Here is a 23,616-nt window from a genome sequence, read left to right on the forward strand (position 1 = left end):
TAATAATTGACAATGGCAGATGTGCCAAGAAAGTGTGAGCTAGGATTACCATAGGGAATGTTGCATTTAATAGAAAGAAGAGGATATTGACTGGCCGACTGAATAGAGAACTGTAGAGAAGATTAGTGAAGGGTTTTGTATGGAGTGTGATGTGAAACAGGATGACAGGCTTTAAAACAGCTTTGAGAAGCATGGAAAAAGTAAAGTGAAAAAATAAGAAAAGTAATAAGGAAATATTGGCAATGATACTAGAAGAATGTTATTTGGTTGATGCCATCAGAAAAAGCCAAAATAATTGAATTGGGCATGTGCTGATGTGATGTTGAAGGAGTTGTTAGGAAGGTTGAATGGCAGAAGACCAAGAGGGAGGAAAAGAAGGATACGCCGGAGCCACTCGACTAATAGGCAATAGTATGCAGAATTGAATGGAGAAGCACAAGACTGAAGTTATTAAGTGAGGCAGAATAGAGCCAAAATCGTTTGAGGATGATTATTAATTTTCATAAAAGCAAAATACTGCGGACGCTGGAAATCTGAAACAAAAACAAAAATTGTTAGAAAAACTCAGCAGGTCTGACAGCATCTGTGGAGAGAAGGACTGAGTTAACATTTCGAGTCCAGATGACTTCTTCAGAACTAAAGAGAAGTAGAAATGTGGTGAAATATATACTGTTCAAGGGGGGTGGGTCAGATGAAGCTGGATAGAAGGCTAGTGATAGGTGGAGGCAAAGGAGAGATTGCTAAAGATGTCATGAACAAAAGGTCGAAGGGATGTTGATGGTGGTGATACTGGCTAAAGGAGGTGCTATTGGGGACATTAAGAGTAGAAAGCAGGATGAGCAAGTGACAGATGGCCCTAGTGGGGGTGGGCTGGGGGGGAAGGGGACGGCGTGGGAGAAAAGATCAAAATAGGCTAAAAGGCGGGGATAAAACAATGAATGAAAATAAATTTTTAAAATAATAATAGAAATGGGTGGGAAAAAATGTATATATTAAAAATACAAAATAAGTATTTGAGAAAAGGGATTAAAAAGGGGTGAAGATGGAGGAGAGAGTTCATGATCTGAAGTTGTTGAACTCAATGTTAAGTCCAGAAGGCTGTAAAGTGCTTAATTTTCCAAAAACCATCTGTCACTTGCTCATTCTGCTTTCTACTCTTAATGTCACTATCAGCACCTCCTTTAGCCAGTATCACCACCATCAACACCCCTTCGACTTTTAGTTTATGACATCTTTTGCAATCTCTCCTTTGCCTCCACCTATCACTGGCCTTCTGTCCAGCTTCATCTGTCCCACCCCCTTTAAACAGTATAAATTTCACCACATTTCTACTTCTCTTTAGTTCTATAGAAGAGTCATCTGGACTCGAAACATTAACTCTGTCCTCTCCACAGATGCTGTCAGACCTGCTGAGTTTTTCCAGCAATTTTTGTTTTTGTTATTAATTTTCATAGTTGATGTGCTGCATTTTTTTTTCAAAGGTATAAAATTATTTTCCTTAATGATCTTAAACTGACTCCCAAGTGCAAAAGTTTATGAACATTGCTAACTTTATTAGGCTGTTAAATTGTTTTGATACGTACAGTGGTACAGAACATCTTTAAGTGAAAGGCATCTATTGTATGAAAGAAAAGGTTTATTGGTTGGGTGAAATTATTTTTGTGATTTTTCATTTTCAGTTTTTATTTGCCCAGTACATGCCTGAATGGCTGTGGGTGTGGGGAGCTACTCAGATGAACAACAGGTTGTATGCTGCCTTTCTGCAGAAATCATAACCCAAAGACATATTGGCTGGCAGCAAACCTTTCAACACCCTGTGAGCAGGATGAAATAATATAGTGTTGTTTGTGACCATAGAAGATTTCTATTGCATAATCACTTCACTCTGAAACCTACTTAATGGGAAGCGACACGGACAAGCATCTAACAACGTTATATCACTTGTATATCTTCGAAACGCTCAAAATCAAAATACTGTATGTACCAATAACATCAGTACAGGTATCTTTATTGCCACCCACACCTGATGCACCTATATAAATGATTTCATTTTTAAATCTACAAAAAGCTAGTTGCCTCAATGAGTTAATCCAGTAAATTGATGAATCATACCAGTTCAGAGAAAATCCAAACAGTATTTGTAAGCAAAATGTGAATTCCTTTTGCGCCAGAGAACCACCAAAATTCTAACTGGATCCAGCTATAAAAGCAGTTCTGCATGGAATAACAGTGCTGAAATATCCTGAAGAAAACTAAAAGCCACCGATAACTATTGAAAAGATTGAAGCACACATTGTACTTCTATTCATCCCCAGCAATATCCAATTTAAAATATATATTTTAAACTTCTGATTTGAAAATATGAAGAATTACAGGTTTGTATTCTGTTTTTGAAGAAACATGAATTCATGAATTTCCTGATTACCTATTGAGTATTCTCTCTCGTACATTCAGACACTTGCCATATTTATTTCACTTATGTATCTACATATATGACAAACAATGCCAAGAAATTAGTTATCAGACTATAAACTATTAAAAAGTTTCACAATGCTATTCACTGGCTTTGCTCTTCAGCTTATAAGTGAACTTCAGTTTGCCTACAGTCTTCTATCTTTTCTGGGCATCATTGTGCATATGAAATTTTTTATATATAGTCAATATATTTACTATTTTTGTGCATTAACTTTCTTATTATTGTCAAAGTTTCATATTGATCTGCGGCTAAATGTTCATAGGAGTTGTACTAGCTCAGTGATATAGCAAGTTTTGAATATAAGCATTTAATGCTGTGCAGGACACTCCTTAAGTGTTAAACTATAACACGTTAAAATTGTGTATTGCATTATCACAACTGGGTGAGGTATGCCCTTCAACCCATTTGATCACATCCTCCTAGAATGCCAATCTTACTGGCTTCTCACAACTTCTAGCATTGTTGTCGGCTAAATACTTGTTCATGCTCATTTGTGTCTTACTAAGTAGAATTTGTATGTTGTTTAACAGTAATGTGAGGTAAGGTGCTCTAATTATAGTTTAAGGTTTTATGGTACACTTTTGTTTTAAATGATCTGCTATCCTGAAATGTCTGCAACTCTATCTTATTGATGTTCTGGTGTGATATTTGTAGCAACTAACTGGAATACATTAAAATATACATTGACTGCAAAAATATGCACATTTTCATTGTTTCAGTTTGGCAGTTGATCCTATTTTGTAGGAGATCCATTAAAAAGATATTTTAAAAATACAACATTTATTCTTAAATCATTGAAAATATAATGAAGAGGAACACAATATAGTAAACAAGGAGACTATTTTCTTCTTTCCCCTCCAGAAGCCAACACTGCCCCAGCCTCTGAGCACTAGTCAGGCAGAGTGCACTGAAATTTATCTTTTGTTTGCAGTTCCTTATAATGGGCAGCGTTCTAGTGATAAAAGCAGAAGATGCTGGAGGTACTCAGCAGATCAGGCAGCATCTGAGGAGAGAGAAACAAAGTTAATCCATCAGGTCAATGAAAGGTCATCAATCTTAATCATTTACTTTGTTTCCCTCCACAGATGCTGCCTGATCTGATGAGTAATTCTAGCATTTTCTTTTAGTACAGATATCTAACATCTGCGATATTTTGCTTTAGTATTCTCATGAATCTGTACTATACACGAACATTTAAATATGCTCCTTGTATTGTGGTGCCCAATACTGAAATAAAGTAATATATAATTATACAATATATAATTAAGATTTTACGTAAGCTCATTTTTACCAACAGCTTTTATATTCAATACTTAAAGTATTAAACTATAATAATCCAATCTTCAGCCAGAAGTGCTGAGTGGATGATCCATCTCGGCCTCCTCCAGAGGTCCCCAGCATCACAAATGCCAGTCTCCAGCAATCCATGTGATATCAAGAAACGGCTGAAGGCACTGGGTACTACAAAGGCGATGGTTCCTGACAATATTCCGGTAATAGTACTGAAGACTTGTGTTCTAGAACTTGCCGTGCCCCTAGCCAAGCTGTACCAGTGGCATCCAACCGACTATGTGGAAAATTGCTCAGGTACGTCCCGTACACAAAAAGCAGGACAAATCCAACCTGGCCAATTACCGCCCCATCAGTTTACTCCCGATCATCAGTAAAGTATTGGAAGGGGTCATCAACAGTGCTATCAAGTGTCACTTGCTTAGCAATAACCTGCTCACTGACGCCCAGTTTGGGTTCTGCCAGGGCGACTCAGTTCCTGACCTCATTACAGCCTTGGTTCAAACATGGACAAAAGATCTGAACTCCTGAGATGAGGTGAGAGTGACTGCCCTTGACATCAAGGCAGCATTTAATCGAGTGTGGCATCAAGGAGCCCTAGCAAAACTGGAGTCAGTGGGAATTGGGGAAAACTGTCTGCTGGTTGGAGTCATTTCTAGCAAAAAGGAAAATGGTTGTGGTTGTTGGAGGTCAGTCCTCTCAGCTCCAGGACATCACTGCAGTAGTTCCTCAGGTTAGTGTCCTCAGCCCAACCATCTTCAGCTGCTCCACAAATGACCTTCCTTACATCATAAGGTCAGGAGTGGGGATGTTCACTGATGTTTGCACAATGTTCAGCACCATTTGCGATTCCTCAGATACCGAAGCAGTCCGTGTCCAAATGCAGCAAGACCTGGACAACATCCAGGCTTGGGCTGACAAGTGGCAAGTAACATTTGCGCCACACATGTGTCAGACAATGACCATCTCCAATAAGAGAGAATCCAATCATCACCCCTTGACGTTCAATGGCATTACCATCATTGAATCCCCCACTATCAACATCCTGGGTGTTACCATTAACCAGAAGCTGAACTGGACTAACCGTGTAAATACTGTGGCTACAAAAGCTAGGAATCATGTGACGATTAACTCACCTCTTGACTCCCCAAAGCCTGTCCACCAGCTACAAGGCGCAAGTCATGCGTGTGATGGAATACTCCCCATTTTCCTGGATGAATGCAGCTCCAACAACACTCAAGAAGCTTGATACCAGCCAGGACAAAGCAGCCCACTTGATTGGCACCACATCCACAAACATTCATTCTGTCTACCACCGACACACAGTAGCAGCAGTGTGTACCACCTAGAAGCTGCACTCCAGGAATTCGCCAAAGGCTCCTTCGTCAGCACCTTCCAAACCCATGACCACTTCCATCTAGAAGGATAAGGGGCAGCAGATAGATGGGAACACCACGACCTGGAAGTTCGCCTCCTGACTTGGAAATATATCGCTTTTCCTTCACTGTTGCTGGTTCAAAATCCTGGAAATCCTTAACAGCACTGTGGTTGTACCTACACCACGTGGCCTGCAGTGGTTCAAGAAGGCAGCTCACCACCACCTTCCCAAGGGCAATTAGGCATGGGCAATAAATGCTGGCACAGCCAGCGAAGCCCACATCCCGGGGGTGAACAAAAAAAAAACTACTTATGATAAAACTCTGAAAATCATTACCATTTTTTGATACAACCTTAGGACCTTGAATATTGTACTCCAAGTTGCGTGAACTTGTTTCATACCACCCACCACCTTCCGCAAACCCCACCTGCCCTTCTCCACAGCCCCAGCACCTTTCCTCAGCCCCCTTTCGTCTCAACTCCTCTCATCTCTGCACTCTGTTCACATCCCTCTCCTCTCCCTCCTCACCCCTTCTCTCCATTCCCTCCTCACCCTCCACTCTCCTCATGCCCCTCCTCTCACCTCTCCCCTCCCATCTCACCCATTTTCCTCTCCCTCCTCATCCCTCTCTTCTCCCTCCTCATCCTCTGCCGTCCTCATGCCCCTTTTCTTACCCTCTGCTCCTCTTCCTCATTTGCCTCTCCTCATCTGCCTTCTCTCCTCCTCCTCCTCTCCTCCCTTTCCTCACCACACTCTCCTTGCCCACCCCTTCTAATCGCCTTCCCCTCTGGCTGCCCCTCTCCTCGCCCCTCCACCCCACACCTGCTCCTCGTTCCCCCCACCGGTCCTCAACCTCCCCCTGCTCCTCGTTCCCCCCACTCCTCGTTCCACCCGCTCCTCGTCCCTCCCCTTTCTTCATCCCTCTCCTCATCCCTCTGTCCTCTATATGGCCCCCACCTCTCCTCGCCCCCTTTCCTGGGCCCTGTTTCCGCGGCCCTCTTCTCCCTGGCCCCTTTTCCTCCCCTCCCACCTGCTCCTTCTGCTCAACTCCTGCCTGCCCCCTTCTCTTCGCCTCCATCCACCCCCTCCTCACTTGGCCCACTCCGCACTCCATCCGCCCCCTGTCCTCGCCCAGCCCACCCTATGTTCTCGCCTGGCGCGCCCCCTGTTGTGCCTCACAGAAATACAAGGCTAGACGTTTGTTGTCAGTGCCCCTTCTAAGTTCAGTGATACCTCTTAAACAAGTTAAAAGATTATCCTTCACTCTCATATTTAATATTTTATTCATTCATAGGATGGGAAGGCCAACATTTATTGCCCATCCCTAACTGCCCATAAAACTCCCTGTGAGGGGGAATGGGGGCGAGTGATGGGAGGGATATGGTCAGGTGAGCTTCACTGTTCATCACTGGCATACTCACAAAAGTATCCATGCCAATAGTGTGCAACAGGCCAGGCCAAAGTCTTCGATGCTAAGGTTAGTGTTGGAGACGTTTCTGCAGGGGCACAGGGGAAGGGGGTGGTGCAATTCTGTCCATCGGAAATTTGAACTCACTGGGCAATTTATCATGCATGTGCACAGGTCAGGACTTCCGCAACATCCCAATGTGCAACAGCATGAAATTACTTAACGATCTGATATATTAACTTGCACACTGGTAGGATAACTCAAACAAGCTAATGTTTCAAGACACAAAACACCAACTTAAGCCTTTAAACATCGCTGTTCGAAATCATCATATAAATGTGGAAATGTATAAACCTATAATCTGGACGCTTTGCTTGATTTGCAGCTCCAAAGAGGTGGTCAGGACCATGTTCTAACTGCAAGTCCAGTTTGTGGGTGTTAAGGGTAGTTGGGGGAGAATGTCCTTTTCTGAAGAGTTCCATGAACTTTGCAGTCACTTAATCTGTCACACCACAAAATTTGAGGAGATCAACATACATAACTTCATGATTGTGGGTATTCTGAATCTGGACAAGTGATGCAAACTTTGGAAGATGAGGATCTTGGGGTTTGGCCCTGTAAGAGAAGTATCTGTAGAGATCAAAGATTTAGTTTTGACAGTAATCAACAAATTACAGAAAACAAAATAGCTGAGTTTCCTTGTATTTGTATTCATCTCCTTGGGTACAATTTCCCTTTGATTCAAAGAAAATATTTTGACGCTTACTTGCTTTGTTTCCCAGGGTTTCTCATTGTGATAACCACTTGTGCAGGATAGAATGTGTTCTTCAACTTAAGATGGAGATCTGCCTTATGGGATCGGGACAAAGTGTTGTGCTGGCATTGAAAATAAACTTTGAAGAGATTGAATTTTCCACTTTCTGATCTGGTTGTTTGTACTCCAAATGTAATTTTGCTCTTCTCCTGGTACCCTGCAAGCTACCTGATGGCCCCTTCTTTATTGGTCAGGGCTACACAAAATTCCATCTCAAAATCTTTGCCAAGAACAGTTACGGAGCACAAGTGATACTCATAGCCAGATGGGTGGCTTCCCTGGAGAATGGACAAAGCAAAACAGAAAAAAATAAGCATATAATGTAATTTCCATGCAACTAGTGTTTCATACAAAAGGAAAGTCAAAGGTGGAATTTTTAGGGCCCAATTGACATTTGTGCCCTAAGCTCATTTGGCCATAGATCCAGCCTCAATTTATGATTATCGTAAATAATGTTATAATGCATCAATTCAATTGAGGCAAATACAAGGATAACTAAATATACCGAAAGTCAGGGATAGCTGTGTACGAATGGCAATGTCTCATTCTCGCAGTTAGTGCTACAGAAGCAACAAAATGACAACTGCTGTTGTGACATGGTCACATCTATGCCTGAGTCTAATGTTCCAATGAACTAATATGCAAGAACTATAAATCAGGTAGTCAAAAGATCAAGGGAGTCTCTTATCTAAAAATCTCTGCTTATCTCCCCCTGCATGTCTTGGGTAGCAGCCGTATTATCTTAAAAATATATTAAATTCTCCAAGAGAAAGCTATCAGTTTAGTACTCTTGTCTACCTCTTCACCAGAGTGTATATCAGCACCAGAATGAAATGTAACATTGAGCTGCACTCAAAATGAGTTCCTTCAATTTCCATTTGGTGTTACATTTTTGCTTCCTAACTCTGTTCTACCCTCAATCATTTTCTCTCATACCAGTTTACACATCCCATTAGTTATCACCCCAACTCATTCATGAGCCCTGAAGAAACTTGGCTGCCCAATGCTCAAAACGCCAATCCAAAAAACAATCACCTTCACAGGAGTTGATTACAAACTACTCACGGACTTATTTCAACTCAATTCATCCTGTCCCCTCACATTCCCTTACAACTGTTCTCTCTCTCCCACTCCCTTTGCCATCTCTGTCACCCTCTTCTCCCCTTTCCCACTTTTTCTCACACACCTCTTTCCCACTCTGTCTCTGTCACTCTTCCTCCCTTTCCCACTGTCTCCCTCCCCCTCCCCCATGCTATCTCTCTCACTTTCCTCCCTTTCCCATGCTGGCTCTCTCCTTTCCCCCTTTTCCATGAAGTCTTTCTCTCTTTCCCCCCTACTTTCCCATGTCATCTTGCTCAGTCATCCCCGTTCCTACTCTGTCTCTCTCCCTTTCCCATTGTGTCTCTCACTCCCCCCTTTCCCACGCTCAATCTCTTTCGTGACCCCCCTTGCTTGCTCTGTCTGTTTCACCCCCTTTTTCCCAAGTTGTCTTTCTCTCGCCCTCCCCCCAACAGTTTCACACTTCCCATTTCCCAATCTGTCTTTCTAATTCTTCCCCCTTTCCCATGCTCTTTCTTACTCTTCCCCCTTTCCCATGCCGTCTCCCTCACTTTCACCCCTTTCCCCTGCCGTCTCCCTCACTTTACCCCTTTCCCCTGCCGTTTCCCTCACTTTCCTCCCTTTCCCCTGCCGTTTCCCTCACTTTGCTCCCTTTCCCATGCCGTTTCCCTCACTTTGCTCCCTTTCCCATGCCGTTTCCCTCACTTTGCTCCCTTTCCCATGCCGTTTCCCTCACTTTGCTCCCTTTCCCATGCTGTTTCCCTCACTTTCCTCCCTTTCCCATGCTGTTTCCCTCACTTTCCTCCCTTTCCTCCCTTTCCCAAGCTGTTTTCCTCCCTTTCCTATGCTGTTTTCCTCCCTTTCCTATGCTGTTTTCCTCCCTTTCCTATGCTGTTTTCCTCCCTTTCCTATGCTGTTTCCCTCCCTTTCCCATGTTGTTTCCCTCCCTTTCCCATGTTGTTTCCCTCCCTTTCCCATGTTGTTTCCCTCACTTTCCTCCCTTTCCCAAGCTGTTTCCCTCACTTTCCTCCCTTTCCCATGCTGTTTCCCTCACTTTCCTCCCTTTCCCATGCTGTTTCCCTCCCTTTCCTCCCTTTCCCATGCTGTTTCCCTCCCTTTCCTCCCTTTCCCATGCTGTTTCCCTCCCTTTCCTATGCTGTTTCCCTCCCTTTCCTATGCTGTTTCCCTCCCTTTCCTCCCTTTCCCATGCTGTTTCCCTCCCTTTCCTCCCTTTCCCATGCTGTTTCCCTCCCTTTCCTCCCTTTCCCATGCTGTTTCCCTCCCTTTCCTCCCTTTCCCATGCTGTTTCCCTCCCTTTCCTCCCTTTCCCATGCTGTTTCCCTCCCTTTCCTCCCTTTCCCATGCTGTTTCCCTCACTTTCCTCCCTTTCCCGTGCTATCTCTCTCCCCATTTCCCATTCTGTCTTTCTCACTCTTCTCCCATTTCCATGCTGTCTCTATCACTCTCCCTGGTTCCTATTCTCCCTCTCCCTTTCTCAAGCTGGCTCTCTCAGTTTCCTTCCTTTCCCATGCCGTCTCTCTCTCTCTCTTCCCCCTTTCCCATGCAGTCTCTCTCACTCTCCCTCCTTTCCCATCCTGTCTCTATGTACAATATCCAGGCTTGGACTGACAAGTGGCAAGTAACATTTGCACCACATAAGTGCCAGGCAATGACCATCTCCAACAAGAGAGAATCTAACCATTGCTTCTTGACATTGAATGGTATTACCACTGCTGAAACCCCCACTATCAACAACCTGGGGTTTACCATTGACCAGAAACTGAACTGGACTAGCCATATAAATGCTATGGCTACAAGAACAGGTCAGAGGTTAGGAATCCTGTGGCGAGTAACTCACCTCTTGACTCCCCAAAGCCTATCCACCACCCATAAGGCACGAGTCAGGAATGGAAAACTCCCCATTTACCTGGATGAGTGCAGCTCCAACAACACTCAAGAAGCTTAACATCATCCCAGGCAATGCAACCCACTTGACTGGCACCCCATCCACAAACATTCACTCCCTCCACACTCCTGCAGAGTGGCAGCAATGTATACCATCTATAAGATGCACTGCAGGAATTCACCAATGCTCCTTAGACAGCACCTTCCAAACCCACGTGTGCTACCATCTAGAAGGACAAAGGCAACAGACACATGGGAACACCACCACCTGGAAGTTACCCTCCAAGCAATACCATCCTGGCTTCGAAATATATCGCTATTCCTTCACTGTCACTGGATAAAAATCCTGGAACTCCTTCCCTAACAGCACAGTGGGTGTACTTACACCACATAAACTGCAGCAGTTCAAGGCAGCTCACCCACCACCGTCTCAAGGGCAATTAGGGATGGGCAATAAATGCTGGCCTGTCCAGCATTACCCATATCCCATGAATGAATGAAAAAAAATCTTCAGGCAGGAATGCAGAATAAATGATCCATCTTGGCCTCCTGACCTCCTATAAACTACCCCAAGACCTATAAATTACCAGCAAACCCTCCTTTGGATTACCCCCAGACAACGATCCCAGCATGCGTCACCCCCATGACTTCCAAAAATTACCACCAGCACCATTTCCTCGATTATTTAATAAGCAACTCACGTTTAAAGTCGCCAGCCTCCAAATCATTTTTTTCTGAGCTGAGTGCCCACACCCAACGAGAGCGATTTTCCTACAGATCATGCACGAGACTGCGCGGGTACGCGCCCCGAAGCGCGTCCTAACGGCCTTGGCACGAGCGCGTCCGTGGAATTCCTGATTAGCGACCATTTTGGGAAAGAAAATTCGCGGCCGCCGGAAGGGTTCAGCAGCCGGAGGTAGCAAAGTCCCAGGCCCGAGGAGAGTGCAGACAATGAGGGGTTAATATACTCAATACTAGGAATAATTGGTCAGGGATTCGAGGAAGGAGAAGTAAATGTCCAGATAATCAAATGCTGTGCAGAACCAGATGCCGTGAATAGTGGTAGACTAAAGGAAGGCAGCTTGTCAGATATCTAAATGCTTTGTGCGTTTGCATTTAGGTAAGTTTTTTTATGTTTGCTTTGAAGGCAGAGGTTAGGAGAAACCTTATAGCCCCTTTCCTTGAGTGAGTAAATGTCTTGGGTACAGTCTATAATGTTGTACTTTATCTGTGAGCAAAGTGCTCTTAATTCTCCGCTTTCTTACATCTTCAGTTGATAATTGTCGGTTACCTTGTAATTGGAAACCAATGTGTTTACTGTACTTAAGTGGTGGTAAAATGGTGTGCTAGTTCTGTTGTACTGTTTTATTTTTAAAAAAGCCTATTTAAACCTTTAATAGAGTAATACACATGAAAAATATTGACTTAACTTTTTAATTTTTTTCAGGCACGAAAGAAAAAATACATTTACATACATTCAATTTTAACTTGAATGTAAACAATACTTTGTACATTTCATTTCTCCACTGATAGTTCAGTAGTATTGATGGTAATTTGTCAACTGAAGGGAGATGGTTGCGTTGCCATTTGCTTTGGGGTTTTGAATATGTTGTTGTATTCTTTACTTGGCCTGACTGGATACCCCCACTTTTTATTTTCACAGATTAAACAAACATTTTATTACATAAGCTTTGAGTATTTCTGACATTTCTGAATTGCTCCTGAAAATTGGTTCACTCAATGATACAGGCTTTCACTTGAGTCACTAATTTAAGCTGTCAACTCATTCCACAAAGGGGTAAAAGAGTTTTATTTGAGAAGAATATTACTGTCCCTCACCAGAAAAGTCTTTGGATCTTCTGCTTATTTCTTGACCAGAGGCCCAAATGATTGGTGTCCATTCCCTAGCTATGCCCTTCCCTATCTCTGTAACCCACAATACTCTGAGGTTCTCCTTCCTCCAATTCTGGTCTCTTGTGCGTCCCCTCTAGCTATTGAGGATCTAAGCTCTGGAATGCCCTCTGTCATGTCTCACTGGGGATAGTGCGCTGCAATGTGAAGCCCCACTGCTCCCCAAACCGTGACCGATGTGAAGAGTTTGATCAAACCACCAAATTGTTTAATTTAGGTTAACAGAATATGAGCACCAGGTTTGTAAACTTAATAAGTAAATAACTGTTTATTGAACAAATTGTCTTTAACCAGTGGTAAAAAATATAAACTACTAATTTCTAACTCTATAACTTAAACTATAGCACTTCTTAAATCCCTATGCACACACATAAAAGACACACAAAAACATGAATTTTAAGGGTGGGGTAAAACAGTTCAATAGCACCATGGACTGATGGGCCGAAGGGCTTTTTTCTGTGCTGTGGACCTCTATGACTATAACACCAATTCTGGAGTCCAAGATTTGGTTGGGGTTTGGTTGGTTGATTTTGATCGATGTCTTTGAAATTCCTTTCAGTTCTTTGTTGATGACACAAGGTGGTCTTCCCAGCACTTTCAGTAGAGCACTTGCTTTCAATGCCTCTAACATTGATTCCCCTTTCCCTTTTGACTGAGGTTTTCAGAGAGAGAGAGAGAGCAAGTTATAGAGAAATGAGGAAATAAGCCAGCTAGCTATTATTGTAGCATTACTGGAATCTGAGGAAGAGGTTTTAGGTCTTTTCCTTTTTCAGGCTAGGAGCTATTCTGCTGCACTGCTCTCACACAAACCCTGTTCACCTGGTCAGGAGCCACTTAAAATGTTGGTGCCAGGCAGTTCCCCATTAGACCAGACTCCTCGGCACTATCCTGTCTTTCATGGCAGACTCTGTTCCAGGACAGCAACATTGTATATATCCTTCCTACTTTTCAGTAGACGCCTTCAAACTGCAGCCATTGTAATTTTAATCCACAGTCCAACAGAAATAAAAACATATGCTCTTTACATGCCTCCATCCTTAAAAGAGAGGAAGTGCCATTTCAAAAATGCATTTCATCAGAAGGCATGTGACACATGGACAACAAAACACGAGACTTACTTCCATTCATCCTTACTCCCATTCATCCTTCCCCTTATACAATCTTCAGCATTTCATATCCCTTTAACTTATTTCAGTATTTTACACCTGGGACAATGCATCCGCGATCACATTATCTTTGCCGGCAATGTGAACTATCTTTACATTGAATGGTTGAAACAATAGACTTCATCTAAACAGTCTTGCATTTCGAGTTTTATGATCAGTGTAGATTAGTGTTTCTTTGTTATCGTGTTGAATGTAAACTTCAAAGTGTTGAAGAGACAACAACAATGCTAGAGTTTCTTTTTCTGCTGTAGAGTACTTCCTCTGATATTGAATTAGTTTCTTGGAAAAGTATCCCACTGTCTTCTCTATCCCTAATTGATTACCTTGTAATAGGACTGACCCTACCCCCAAGTCTCTAGCATCAATTACCGTTTTATATGGTTTGGTAAAGTCAGGGGTGGCCAACACTGGTTCACTTATTAAGATTATCTTCAGCTTTTCAAAGGCTGCTTGGCATTCTGCTGACCATACCAATGTTGCCTATTTTCTTAACAAATTGGTGAGAGCTGTTGTGCTGAAGTTAGGCACAAACTTCTGATACAATCCACACATTTCCAAAAACCTCATGATTTCCTCATTTAGTTTTAGGAATAGGGAATAAGTGTTCACTCTTGTTGTTCTTGGCAGTACTGGCCCTTGTCCTACAATGTGACCTAGGTAAGTTACCCTTGCTTTTGCAAATTCACTTTTGGCCAGATTTATGACTAAGCCAGCCAGGTGCAATTGCTTAAAAAGGTTCTCTAATTGCTTTATATATTCTTCCCATGTGTTACTATATATTACAGACGTCATCTAAATAAGCTACATAGTTAGGTACTTCAGCCATGACTTGATTCATAAATCTCTGGAATCTAGCTGGGATGTTTTTAAACCCAAATAGCATAACTTGACATTGATACAATCCATTTGGTGTAACAAAGGTGGGCATTTCTTTAGTGCTTGATGTTAATGGCACTTGCCAGTACCCTTTCAATAGATCCATTTTAGAAAAAAATGAGGCACTGCCAACCCTATCGATGCAATCTTCTAATCGAGGAATTGGGTATGAATCTGTCCTCGTAACTGTACTCACTTTCCGGTAGCCTATACAAAATCTAGATGATCCGTCTGGCTTAGGGACCAGCACGACCAGTGAACTCCAGCTGCTTTGGTTGCGCTCAATCAATTGATTTTCTAGCATATATTGGATCTCCTGTTTCTACCTGAGCTTGTTTGTCTGGGCTTAGCCGATAAGAACGTTGTTTTATCGGCACTTGAGTCTCCTAGACATCATGTCTAGCTAACGTAGTACATCCAGGTGTATCTCTACAAATTTCCTTATACTTTCTAAGTAACCTTACGAGATCTTCCTGTGGTCCTTCCTTTAAATATGAGAACACAGTGTCTAACTGTCCCAGTATTTTCGTATTGGTTAGTATTTTCATGTTGGCTAGTCGAATTGTAGGATATTTGCTTTGTGCACTGTCTACTTCTTCCTCTACCTTACTCTTTCTGTCTCTTGTTATCCATCATTATTCCTACCACCTGGCATACTTGCTCTTTCCCAGCATCTACCCTGTGATGATCTTGCTTTAGCATGTTTATATGACATAACCGTTTCTTCTTCCTATGCCTTGGAGTATCTATCAGTCAATTTACTGGCTGTCCTAAATACCCTGTAGGGGCCGCCGAATTTCGCTTTCAGGGGTTCAGCCTGCAAAGGTTATAATACCATAACTCAACTCTTGCTTGGAACGTTCTAGTTGTAGCATGTTTGTCTGCCCATTCTTTTATTTTTACTTGGGAAATTTTTAAATGCTCTCGTGCTACTTTACATGCTCCTGTGAGTCTTTCTAGGAACATGAACATGTAATCCAACATGGAGGATTTGTCTTTCTGCTTTAGGAACTTTTCCTTAATCACTTTTAATGGACCTCTTATTTCATGATCATAGATCAATTCAAATGGACTAAATCCAGTAGATTCACTTGGAGAATATCTGGTAGCAAATGGTAAGAAATCTAATCCTTTGCCCCAATTCTTTGGGTATTCATGGCAACAGGTCTTAATCATGGTTTTGAGAGTCTGATGATATCTCTCTAAAGCTTGTTGTGTCTGTGGGTGATAGGTGGTAGCTTTAGTTGTTTGATACCCAAACTGTTGATTACGCCTGGCAAATTTTAGACATGAAGTTAGAATCTTGGTCAGATAGTTTTTCACTCATTATGGCCTACCAATTGAAAAACAGAGTTAACATTTTCACTACCACCTTAGCTGTAATTGTCCTTTAAAGGAATATCTTCTGGAAATAGGGTTGTCATATCCATGATTGCAAGAATATACTGATATCCTGCTTTTGTTTTGGATAATGGTCCTGCACAATCTACTAATACCCGACTGAATGGTTCTTCACAAACTGGTATGGGTATTAAAGGTGCTGGTTTGATTACATGTTGAGGTTTACCTACCACCTACCATGTATGGCACGTTTTACAAAATTGCAGTACGTCCTTATGAAGTCTTAGCCAGGTAAAATGCCTGTTATTCAATGCTTGGGTTTTCCATATTCCTACATGTCCTGCAATAGGTATTTCATGTGCTACTTGCAATATGCGCTTACGATATTTGGACGGTACCACTATCTGATGAACAACCGTCCATTCCTCATCCGCAGGTCTGTGAAGATGTCTCCACTTCCTCATCAGAACTCAGTTTTTCATGTACTAGTATTCCGGAACTCCTTCAGCCTCAGCTTCAGTGTGAGCTGACTGTGCTAATTGTTTAACTCTGGATTTGCTTTCTGAGCTTCAATTAATGAAGACACGCCAAACACTTCTTTTGAATTATCCCCATCCTTAAAGTTTTGGCTCCTCTAACATTTGCGTGTGGTATTACTTTGACCTCTGGTAGTGAACTTTATTTAGCCATTGATACCAGGAACTTGTTCTTGTAGCTGCTCCGTCTCTTTAGTCTCTCTTGGACTTTTCGTAATTATGCGTGAAGCTATAACTTTCACTTTTGCCAAATCATCTTCTAAGAGTAAATCAACTCCATCCACAGGTAACTTCTTAACTACTACAACCACCGACCCTGACAACAAATCACACTCCAGTTGCACTTTGTGCAATGGAACCGTTATATAATCTCCATTTATCCCGTTTACCAATACTTTAGCTTTCATTGAACTCTCTGGAGGGAAAACTAGGTCCTTCTCCAGCAAAAGAGTTTGAATAGCTCCTGTGTCCCTTAATATAGTAATGGCTTTAGCTGCATCATTTGATGAAAAAGGGTTTATCTTCCCTTTAGACAAAAACCCTTTTATATCTCTCATCTACCTTATTCACTTCACCTGCGTTCACAGCAGTGGTTACCTCCAGAAGCTTATTGAAGTTAAAGCTACAATTTGATCTGTGACAAGTTTCTTTTTGAGTTCCCTTTTTGGACTCTGCACCTACGAAGTCCCTCGCAGCTTCCAGCATTCTGAACGAATGTGTCACACTTTATTATAATGGAAACACCTTAGGCCTTTGAGTTGCACCTCTATCATCAGTAACTTCCTTTCTGATCTGGGGAGAGATCTCAAGGTATTCCCAGCTATCCATTCTTTACTTTGGCTACTTGCCTTCCTTTTACACTTCCATTTTTGATCCTTTTCAAATTTATGGGAGTGGTGGGAAAAAGGTTTAGTTTTATGGATCAGCTCACAATCGTCAGTCATTACTGCTGCCTGTCTAGCATTTGTAACCCCTTGGTCTTCAACATGGGTTCTTATTACAGAAGGTTGCTCTTGCCTTTTCTTCTGCCTCTGCTGAAGCCTCACTTCCAATTTCAAATGCTGTGCTGTACCTTCAATTATCTCTGCCTTCCTAGCTTTGGCAATCGTATTCTTAACTTACTTGCCAATTCGATTAACCTGGCTTTTGGGATACCTTGCATAATTGTTAGGGACATTGCTTCCACCTGCAGGAAAGCTTTAGCAGTTTCCAGTGCCATCTCATTTTTGTACCTTTTAGCTTTTATTCCTTACTAAATCTGCACCCAAATCATTGTTGTCTTTTGCTGCAAAATATCCTGGACCCACTGGGGATAGTGCACTACAGTATCAAGCCCCTCTGCTCCCTGAGCCACGACAAATGTAAAGATTGATCAAACCACTGAATTGTTTAGCTTAGGTGAACAGAATATGAGCACCAGATTTGTAAACTTAATAAGTAAATTACTGTTCATTGAACAAATTGTCTTTAACCAGTGGTAAAGCAATATAAACTGCTAATTTCTAACTCTATAACTTAAACTGCACCCCTTCTTAAATCCCTATACACACACATACAAGACACACAAAAAACAAGGATTATAAGGGTGGGATAAAACAGTCCAATAACACCAATTCTGGAGTACAGGATTCAATGGGTTGATTTTGATCAATGTCTTCCAAATTCCTTTCAGTTCTTTCTTGATGACACAAGGTGGTCTTCCCAACACTTTGTCTTTAGTTCACTGGTTTCAATGTCTCTAAGAGAGCGAGCAGGTTATAGAGATATGAGGAGAAAAAGCCAGCTAGCTATTGTTGTAGAAATACTGGAATCTGAGACATACGGGAGCGAGGTTTTAGGTCTTCTCCCTTTTCAGGCTATGAACTATTCTGCTGCACTGCTCTCACACAAACCCTGGTCAGGAGCCAATTAAAACGTTGCCAGTTTCCCATTAGACCAGACTCCTCTTTGGTGCCATCTTTCATGGCACACTCTGTTCCAGGACAGCAACACTGTATATACCCCTTGCACTTTTCCAGTAGACATGTCCTTCAGACTGCAGCCATTGTAATTTTAATCCACAGTCCAACAGAAATAAAAACATATGCTCTTTACACTTTATTTCTTTAAGATGCTGCTTAAACCTACCACTTCAAGCAAGCTTTTGGTCGTCTCTCTTACTATCGCCGTATGTGATTCAGTTTCAGTTTTCTTTAATAAGGTCCCTGTGAAGTACCTTGGGCTATTTTATTTTGTTAAAGCTGCTACATAAATGCAACTTCTTGTTATCGCTCTTCTGTTTAATTGAAATTGTCTTCACCTTGATAAGCCTCTGCAACCTCCCTTCCAATTCCCACATCTTCCTGACTTGGAACTATATCTCTGTTCCTTCATTGGGTTGAAATCTTGGAGAGCTCTTTCTAACAGCACTGTGTGTACACCTATAACCACATGGACTGCAGATCAGGAAGGTGGCTCACCACCTGCTTCTCAAGGGTAATTAAGAATGGGCAATAAGTGCTGGCCTAGCCAGTGATGCCCACATCCCATGAAAGAATTTTAAAAAAGCTCCTCAATACATGTCAAGTGTCCATCTGAAATGGTGACGCTCAGTGTTTACTGAGTTCTGTCTGGTCAGCATTTTGTGGTGGTAGTGCTATACAGTACAATGGAGAGTATTCCTAGTATGAAAGTGGTACTTTGTCTCCACAAGGACTGTGGAAGTAACCATTGCATAGTCCTTGTGGAGACGAAGTCCCATGGTAACATTGACAACACCCTCCATTGTGTTGTGTGGCACTGCCACCATATTAAAAGGGATAGGATAGGTTCAGAACAAATTTCAGGTCAAAACTGCACATCCATGAGGTGCTGTGGGTCATCAACAGCAGAATTGTATTCAGCCACAATCGTCAACATCGTGACCCAGCATATCCCTCAATAGCATCAGGTCAAAAGATCAGAATAAAAACAAAGTGCTGGAAATACTCAGGCCTGGAAGCACGTGGGGAGAGAGAAGCAGTGTTAATGTTTCCTGTTAATTCTGTTTTTCTCTCTCCACAAATGCCCCCAGACCTGTTGAGTATTTGTAGAGTTTCCTGTTTTCGTTTCGGATTTCCAGCATCCACAGTGTTTTGCTTTTGTTTGTATAAACCAGCTGTTCAACCTTGGTTCAGTGAGAAGTTTAGGAGGGAATGTCAGGAGCAGCACCAGGCGTATCCAGAAATGAGGTGCCAATCTGCTGATGCTACAACACAAGACTATATGCATGCAAAATAGCAGAAGCAGCATGCTATAGACAGAGCTAAGTGACCCCATAACCAACAGATCAGATCAAAGCTCTGCAGTCTTGCTGCATCCTGTCATGAATAATGATGGACAATTAAATAACGAACCGGAGGCTCAATAAATAATTAGGGAGCCCAGCACATCAGTGCAAAAGACAAGGCTGAAGCATTTGCAACCACCTTCAGCCAGAAGTGCTGCGTAGATGATCCATCTTGGCCTCTTAGTGAAGTGCCCAATATCACCAATGCCAGTCTTCAACCAATTCGACTCACTCCACGTGATACCAAGAAACGGCTGAAGGCACTGAATACAGTGAAGACTATGGGCCTTGACAGCATCCCAGCTGTAGTACTGAAGACTTGTGTTCCAAAACTAACTGCACCTCTAGCCAAGCTGTTCCAGGCCAGTTATAACACTGTCATAAAAACAAAAAAACTGCGGATGCTGGAAATCCAAAACAAAAACAGAATTACCTGGAAAAACTCAGCAGGTCTGGCAGCATCGGCGGAGAAGATAAGAGTTGACGTTTCGAGTCCTTATGACCCTTCGACAGAACTTGAGTTCGAGTCCAAGAAAGAGTTGAAATATAAGCTCAAATTATATTCCAGCTTATATTTCAACTCTTTCTTGGACTCGAACTCAAGTTCTGTCGAAGGGTCATGAGGACTCGAAACGTCAACTCTTTTCTTCTCCGCCGATGCTGCCAGACCTGCTGAGTTTTTCCAGGTAATTCTGTATAACACTGGCATCTACCTGACGGTGCAAAATTGCTCAGGGATGCCCTGTCTGCAAAAAGAGGACAAATTCAATCTGGCCAATTACCAGCAAGTTGGATATGACGCTGTTCCCATGCATCTACTACTCTTGTCCATCTATGTTGAGGGTTGCGGGACTGTGAAGTGTGATCATGAGATCATAAGAAATCTGAGCAGGAGTTGGCCATTCGGCACATTGAGCCTACTTGACAATTCAGTAAGATATTGGCTGATCAGATTGTAGCCTTAATGATAATTTATCACCTGTGCCTTATAACCCTTGACTTGCTTGTTAGTCAAAAGTCTGTCTGTCTAAGCCCTGTTTATATTCAATGACCTAGCCTCCACTGCTGTCTGTGGAAGAGAATTCCAAAGACTGATGACCCTCTGAGAGAAGAAATTCCTCCTCATCTTCATCTTAAATGGGAGTCTCCTTATTGTTAAGCTGTGCATCCTAAGTTCTAGATTTTCCTCTTACATCCTCTTAGCATCCATTTTGTCAAGACGCCTTTGAACCTTGTATGTTTCAATAAGATCACCTCTTAATTTTTCTAAACTTCAATGAGTAGAGGCCCAACCTACTTAACCTTTCTTCATAAGACAGGCCCATCATCCCAGGAATCAACATAAGTGAACATTTTCTGAACTTCCAATGCAAGTGTATCTCTTATTAAGTATGGTGACCGAAACTATATATAATGCTCCAAGTGTGGTCTCACCAATGTCAGGCACAGTCTAGCAAGACTTCCCAACTTTTACACTCCATTCCTCCTACAAAGGCCAACATTTCATTTCCCTTCCTAATTTGCTGTACCTGCAAACCTTTTGTGATTCATCTACCAGGGTACCCAGATCGCTCTCTACTGTAGCATTCTGCAGTCACTCTCCATTTAAATATTACTTTGCTTTTCTATTCCTCCTACCAAAGTAGATAACCTCGTGTTTTCCCACATTATGCTCCATCTGCCAAATTTTTTGCTCAATCACTTAACCCATCTATATCCCTTTGCAGACTCATTGTATCCTCCCAGCTTCCTTTCATACTTGCCTTGGTATCATCTGCAAATTTGGCTACAATACAGTTGTTCCCTTCATCCAAGTCATTAATATGGATCGTAAATAGTTGATGCCCTGGCGCTGATCCCTGTGCCACTCCACTAGCTACTGTTCACCAATCTGAAAATGACCCATTTACCTCCATTCCCTGTTTCCTGTTACATTTGTCCAATCTTTATGAAGATTAAAATCTCCCATGATTTTTAAATTCTTTCATGTGATGTGTGTGTCACTGGCAGGGCCATCATTTATTGCCCAGCTCTAACTGCCCTTGAACTGAGTGGCTTGCTAGGCCATTTTCAAAGGGCAGTTAAAAGTCAACCAGATTCCTGTTGTTATTGCAGTATCTTTCTTACAAGCTCCTACTGTTTCTTGATTTATACTTTGTCCTATAGTGTAGTTACTGTCGAGGCCCATAAACCATGCCCATCACTGTTACAGACAGGGTCAGCAGAGAATTGAAACCCTTGTACCCTTTCCCTTACTGTCCCTAATCACTTTTTTTTGAAAAGGAAGATGTGGGTGTATTTCTTGGCCCCTGGGCTGTGTGCAGTCAATTTAAACAACAGCAAGCTTTCATGAGTTTAAATGAAGAGGATAATTTATCCACACATTTACCCCATAAGTCTGAATGTTGTTTTACTCACACAAGTGAGAAAGATACATTTCAAGAGAATGGTGCATGTTTACAAGCTGTAAACAAAAGAATAGGTCATAGTTCACGTGTTTGACTTGTCATAAGAAAAACATTCATCGTGGGCCTGTTGAAGGTGGCTTATTCACTCAGAATGGGTAGTTTAGGTGGGTTCAGTAGCTGGAGTTGTATAACCGGGATAATTGCAGGATTCCCTTGAAGAGATGGATGTTCAGCAGGTTGCAAAGTTAGCCACTTTTTCTGTAGCTCTTCTTGCCATGAGGTCAAGTTTCTTCACAGGTGGACTTTGTCATGACTCCACTGGGGATAGTGCACTGTAATATCAAGTCCCACTGCTCCCTGAGCCATGATAAATGTGAGAAGTTTAATCAGACCACCAAATTGCCCCAATTTTACCTAACTGTATATTAATTTAATTTGGATTAACAGAATATGAGCACCAGGTTTGTAACTTAACAAGTAGATAACTGATTATTAAACAAATTGTTTTTAACCAATTAAAAAAAAGAAATATGAACTGCAAATCTTAACTCTTTAACTTACTCTACCCCTTTTTAACCCCTATATACAAACATGCACACATATAAGACACAAAACAAGGATTTTAAGTGCGAGGGGAAAAAAACAGTTCAATAGCACCAGTCCGGAGTACAGGGTTAGATGAGTTAATTTAGCTTGAAGTCTTCCAAGTTCTTTGCAGACCTGTACTGCTCACATGAGGTGAAGTTTCAGCACTTCCAGTCTGTAGCTTATTAGTTGAAAACCTGCTTTTAATGTCTCTACTAGCGATTTCTCAAAAAACAGGATACAGGGATGTGAGGGATAGCTAGCTAATTACTATGCAGAATTATTGGAGTTTTGCTGAAAACACAGGAGAGAAAGAGGTTTTCAGGTCTTTCCTCTCCTCTTGGCAGGTTGGGATCCTTCTGCTGGCTGCTGCTATCTCCCTGGTCACCTAGTCAGCAGCCAATCAAACACAGTCACTAGGCAGTTTTCTCTTAGACATGACCTTTCCGGCACCAACGCAAACTATTCATTGTGGACTGCACCCACCCCTTCCGGGTCCCCACACACATTACCTCTATGGTCCCTAATTGGCCCTACTCTTTCCTTAGTTATTCTCTTGGTTTTTATATGTTTAAAAAAAAAACCCTTTGGATTTTCCTTTATTCTATGCACTAATGTTTTTTCATGCACTCTCTAAGCTTTCCTAATTTCCTTTTTAAGATCTCCCCGCACTTTTTATACTCCTTAAGGGACTCTGACGAATTGAGCCCTCATACCTGCCATAAGCTTCTCTTTTTCTTCTTAATCATAACTTTTATAACCCTTGACACCCAGGGTTCTCTGGACTTGGTCCCCCCCTTTATCTTTACGGGAACACATCTGCCCTGTATTCTCGCTATTTCCTCCATAATGCCTTCCACTGCTCTGACATAGTTTTATTTGCAAGTAGCTGCTCCCAGTCCACTAGGGCCAAATTGTATCTCATCTTAGTAAAATTAGCCTTTCCCCAGTTTAGAACTTTTATTATAAAAGCAAAATACTGCAGATGCTGGAAATCAGAAACAGGAAATGCTGGAAAAACTAGCAGGTCTAACAGCATCGGTGGAGATTAAAAAAAGAGTTAATGTTTCGAGTCCTTAAAACTCTTCGTCAGAGCTAGAGAGAAGTAAAAATGTAATGAAATTTATACTGTTTAAGGGGGGTGGAGCAGGTGAAG

The 23,616-nt window shown here is 42.1% G+C and overlaps 2 protein-coding genes and 1 long non-coding RNA gene across 16 annotated transcripts in view; 2 read left to right on the plus strand and 1 right to left on the minus strand.

Moving 5' to 3' along the window:
• The window catches only part of hsdl1 (hydroxysteroid dehydrogenase like 1), a 30,086-nt gene extending 26,914 nt beyond the window's left edge, over positions 1–3,172 (plus strand). Inside the window, exon 5 of the mRNA XM_041187471.1 lies at positions 1,680–3,172. Coding sequence (XP_041043405.1) covers positions 1,680–1,775 — 96 coding nt within the window. The 3' untranslated portion in view covers positions 1,776–3,172. The remainder of the gene's footprint in view (positions 1–1,679) is intronic.
• LOC121277812 lies at positions 2,450–11,257 on the minus strand. 3 transcript variants are annotated; one of them, XR_005942975.1, is made up of 4 exons: positions 11,032–11,257; positions 7,319–7,644; positions 6,907–7,167; positions 2,450–3,479 (listed from the first exon to the last, which is right to left on the minus strand). It is a non-coding gene; the product is annotated as an uncharacterized LOC121277812 (long non-coding RNA). The 3 variants fall into 3 exon arrangements; XR_005942973.1 differs by having other exon boundaries at positions 6,907–7,182; XR_005942974.1 differs by lacking the exon at positions 6,907–7,167.
• Positions 11,178–23,616, plus strand: part of tbc1d32 (TBC1 domain family, member 32) — a 418,366-nt gene continuing 405,927 nt past the window's right edge. For all 12 annotated transcript variants that reach the window (XR_005942968.1, XR_005942970.1, XR_005942972.1 and 9 more), the window contains exon 1: positions 11,178–11,450. Coding sequence is in view for 6 of the 12 variants with exons in the window: in XM_041187463.1 (XP_041043397.1) it covers positions 11,428–11,450 (23 nt within the window). In the remaining 6 variants the exon portion in view is untranslated. The remainder of the gene's footprint in view (positions 11,451–23,616) is intronic.

The sequence above is a fragment of the Carcharodon carcharias genome, chromosome 5 (genome assembly GCF_017639515.1).
Source record: "Carcharodon carcharias isolate sCarCar2 chromosome 5, sCarCar2.pri, whole genome shotgun sequence".
NCBI classification, from domain to species: Eukaryota; Metazoa; Chordata; class Chondrichthyes; order Lamniformes; family Lamnidae; genus Carcharodon; species Carcharodon carcharias.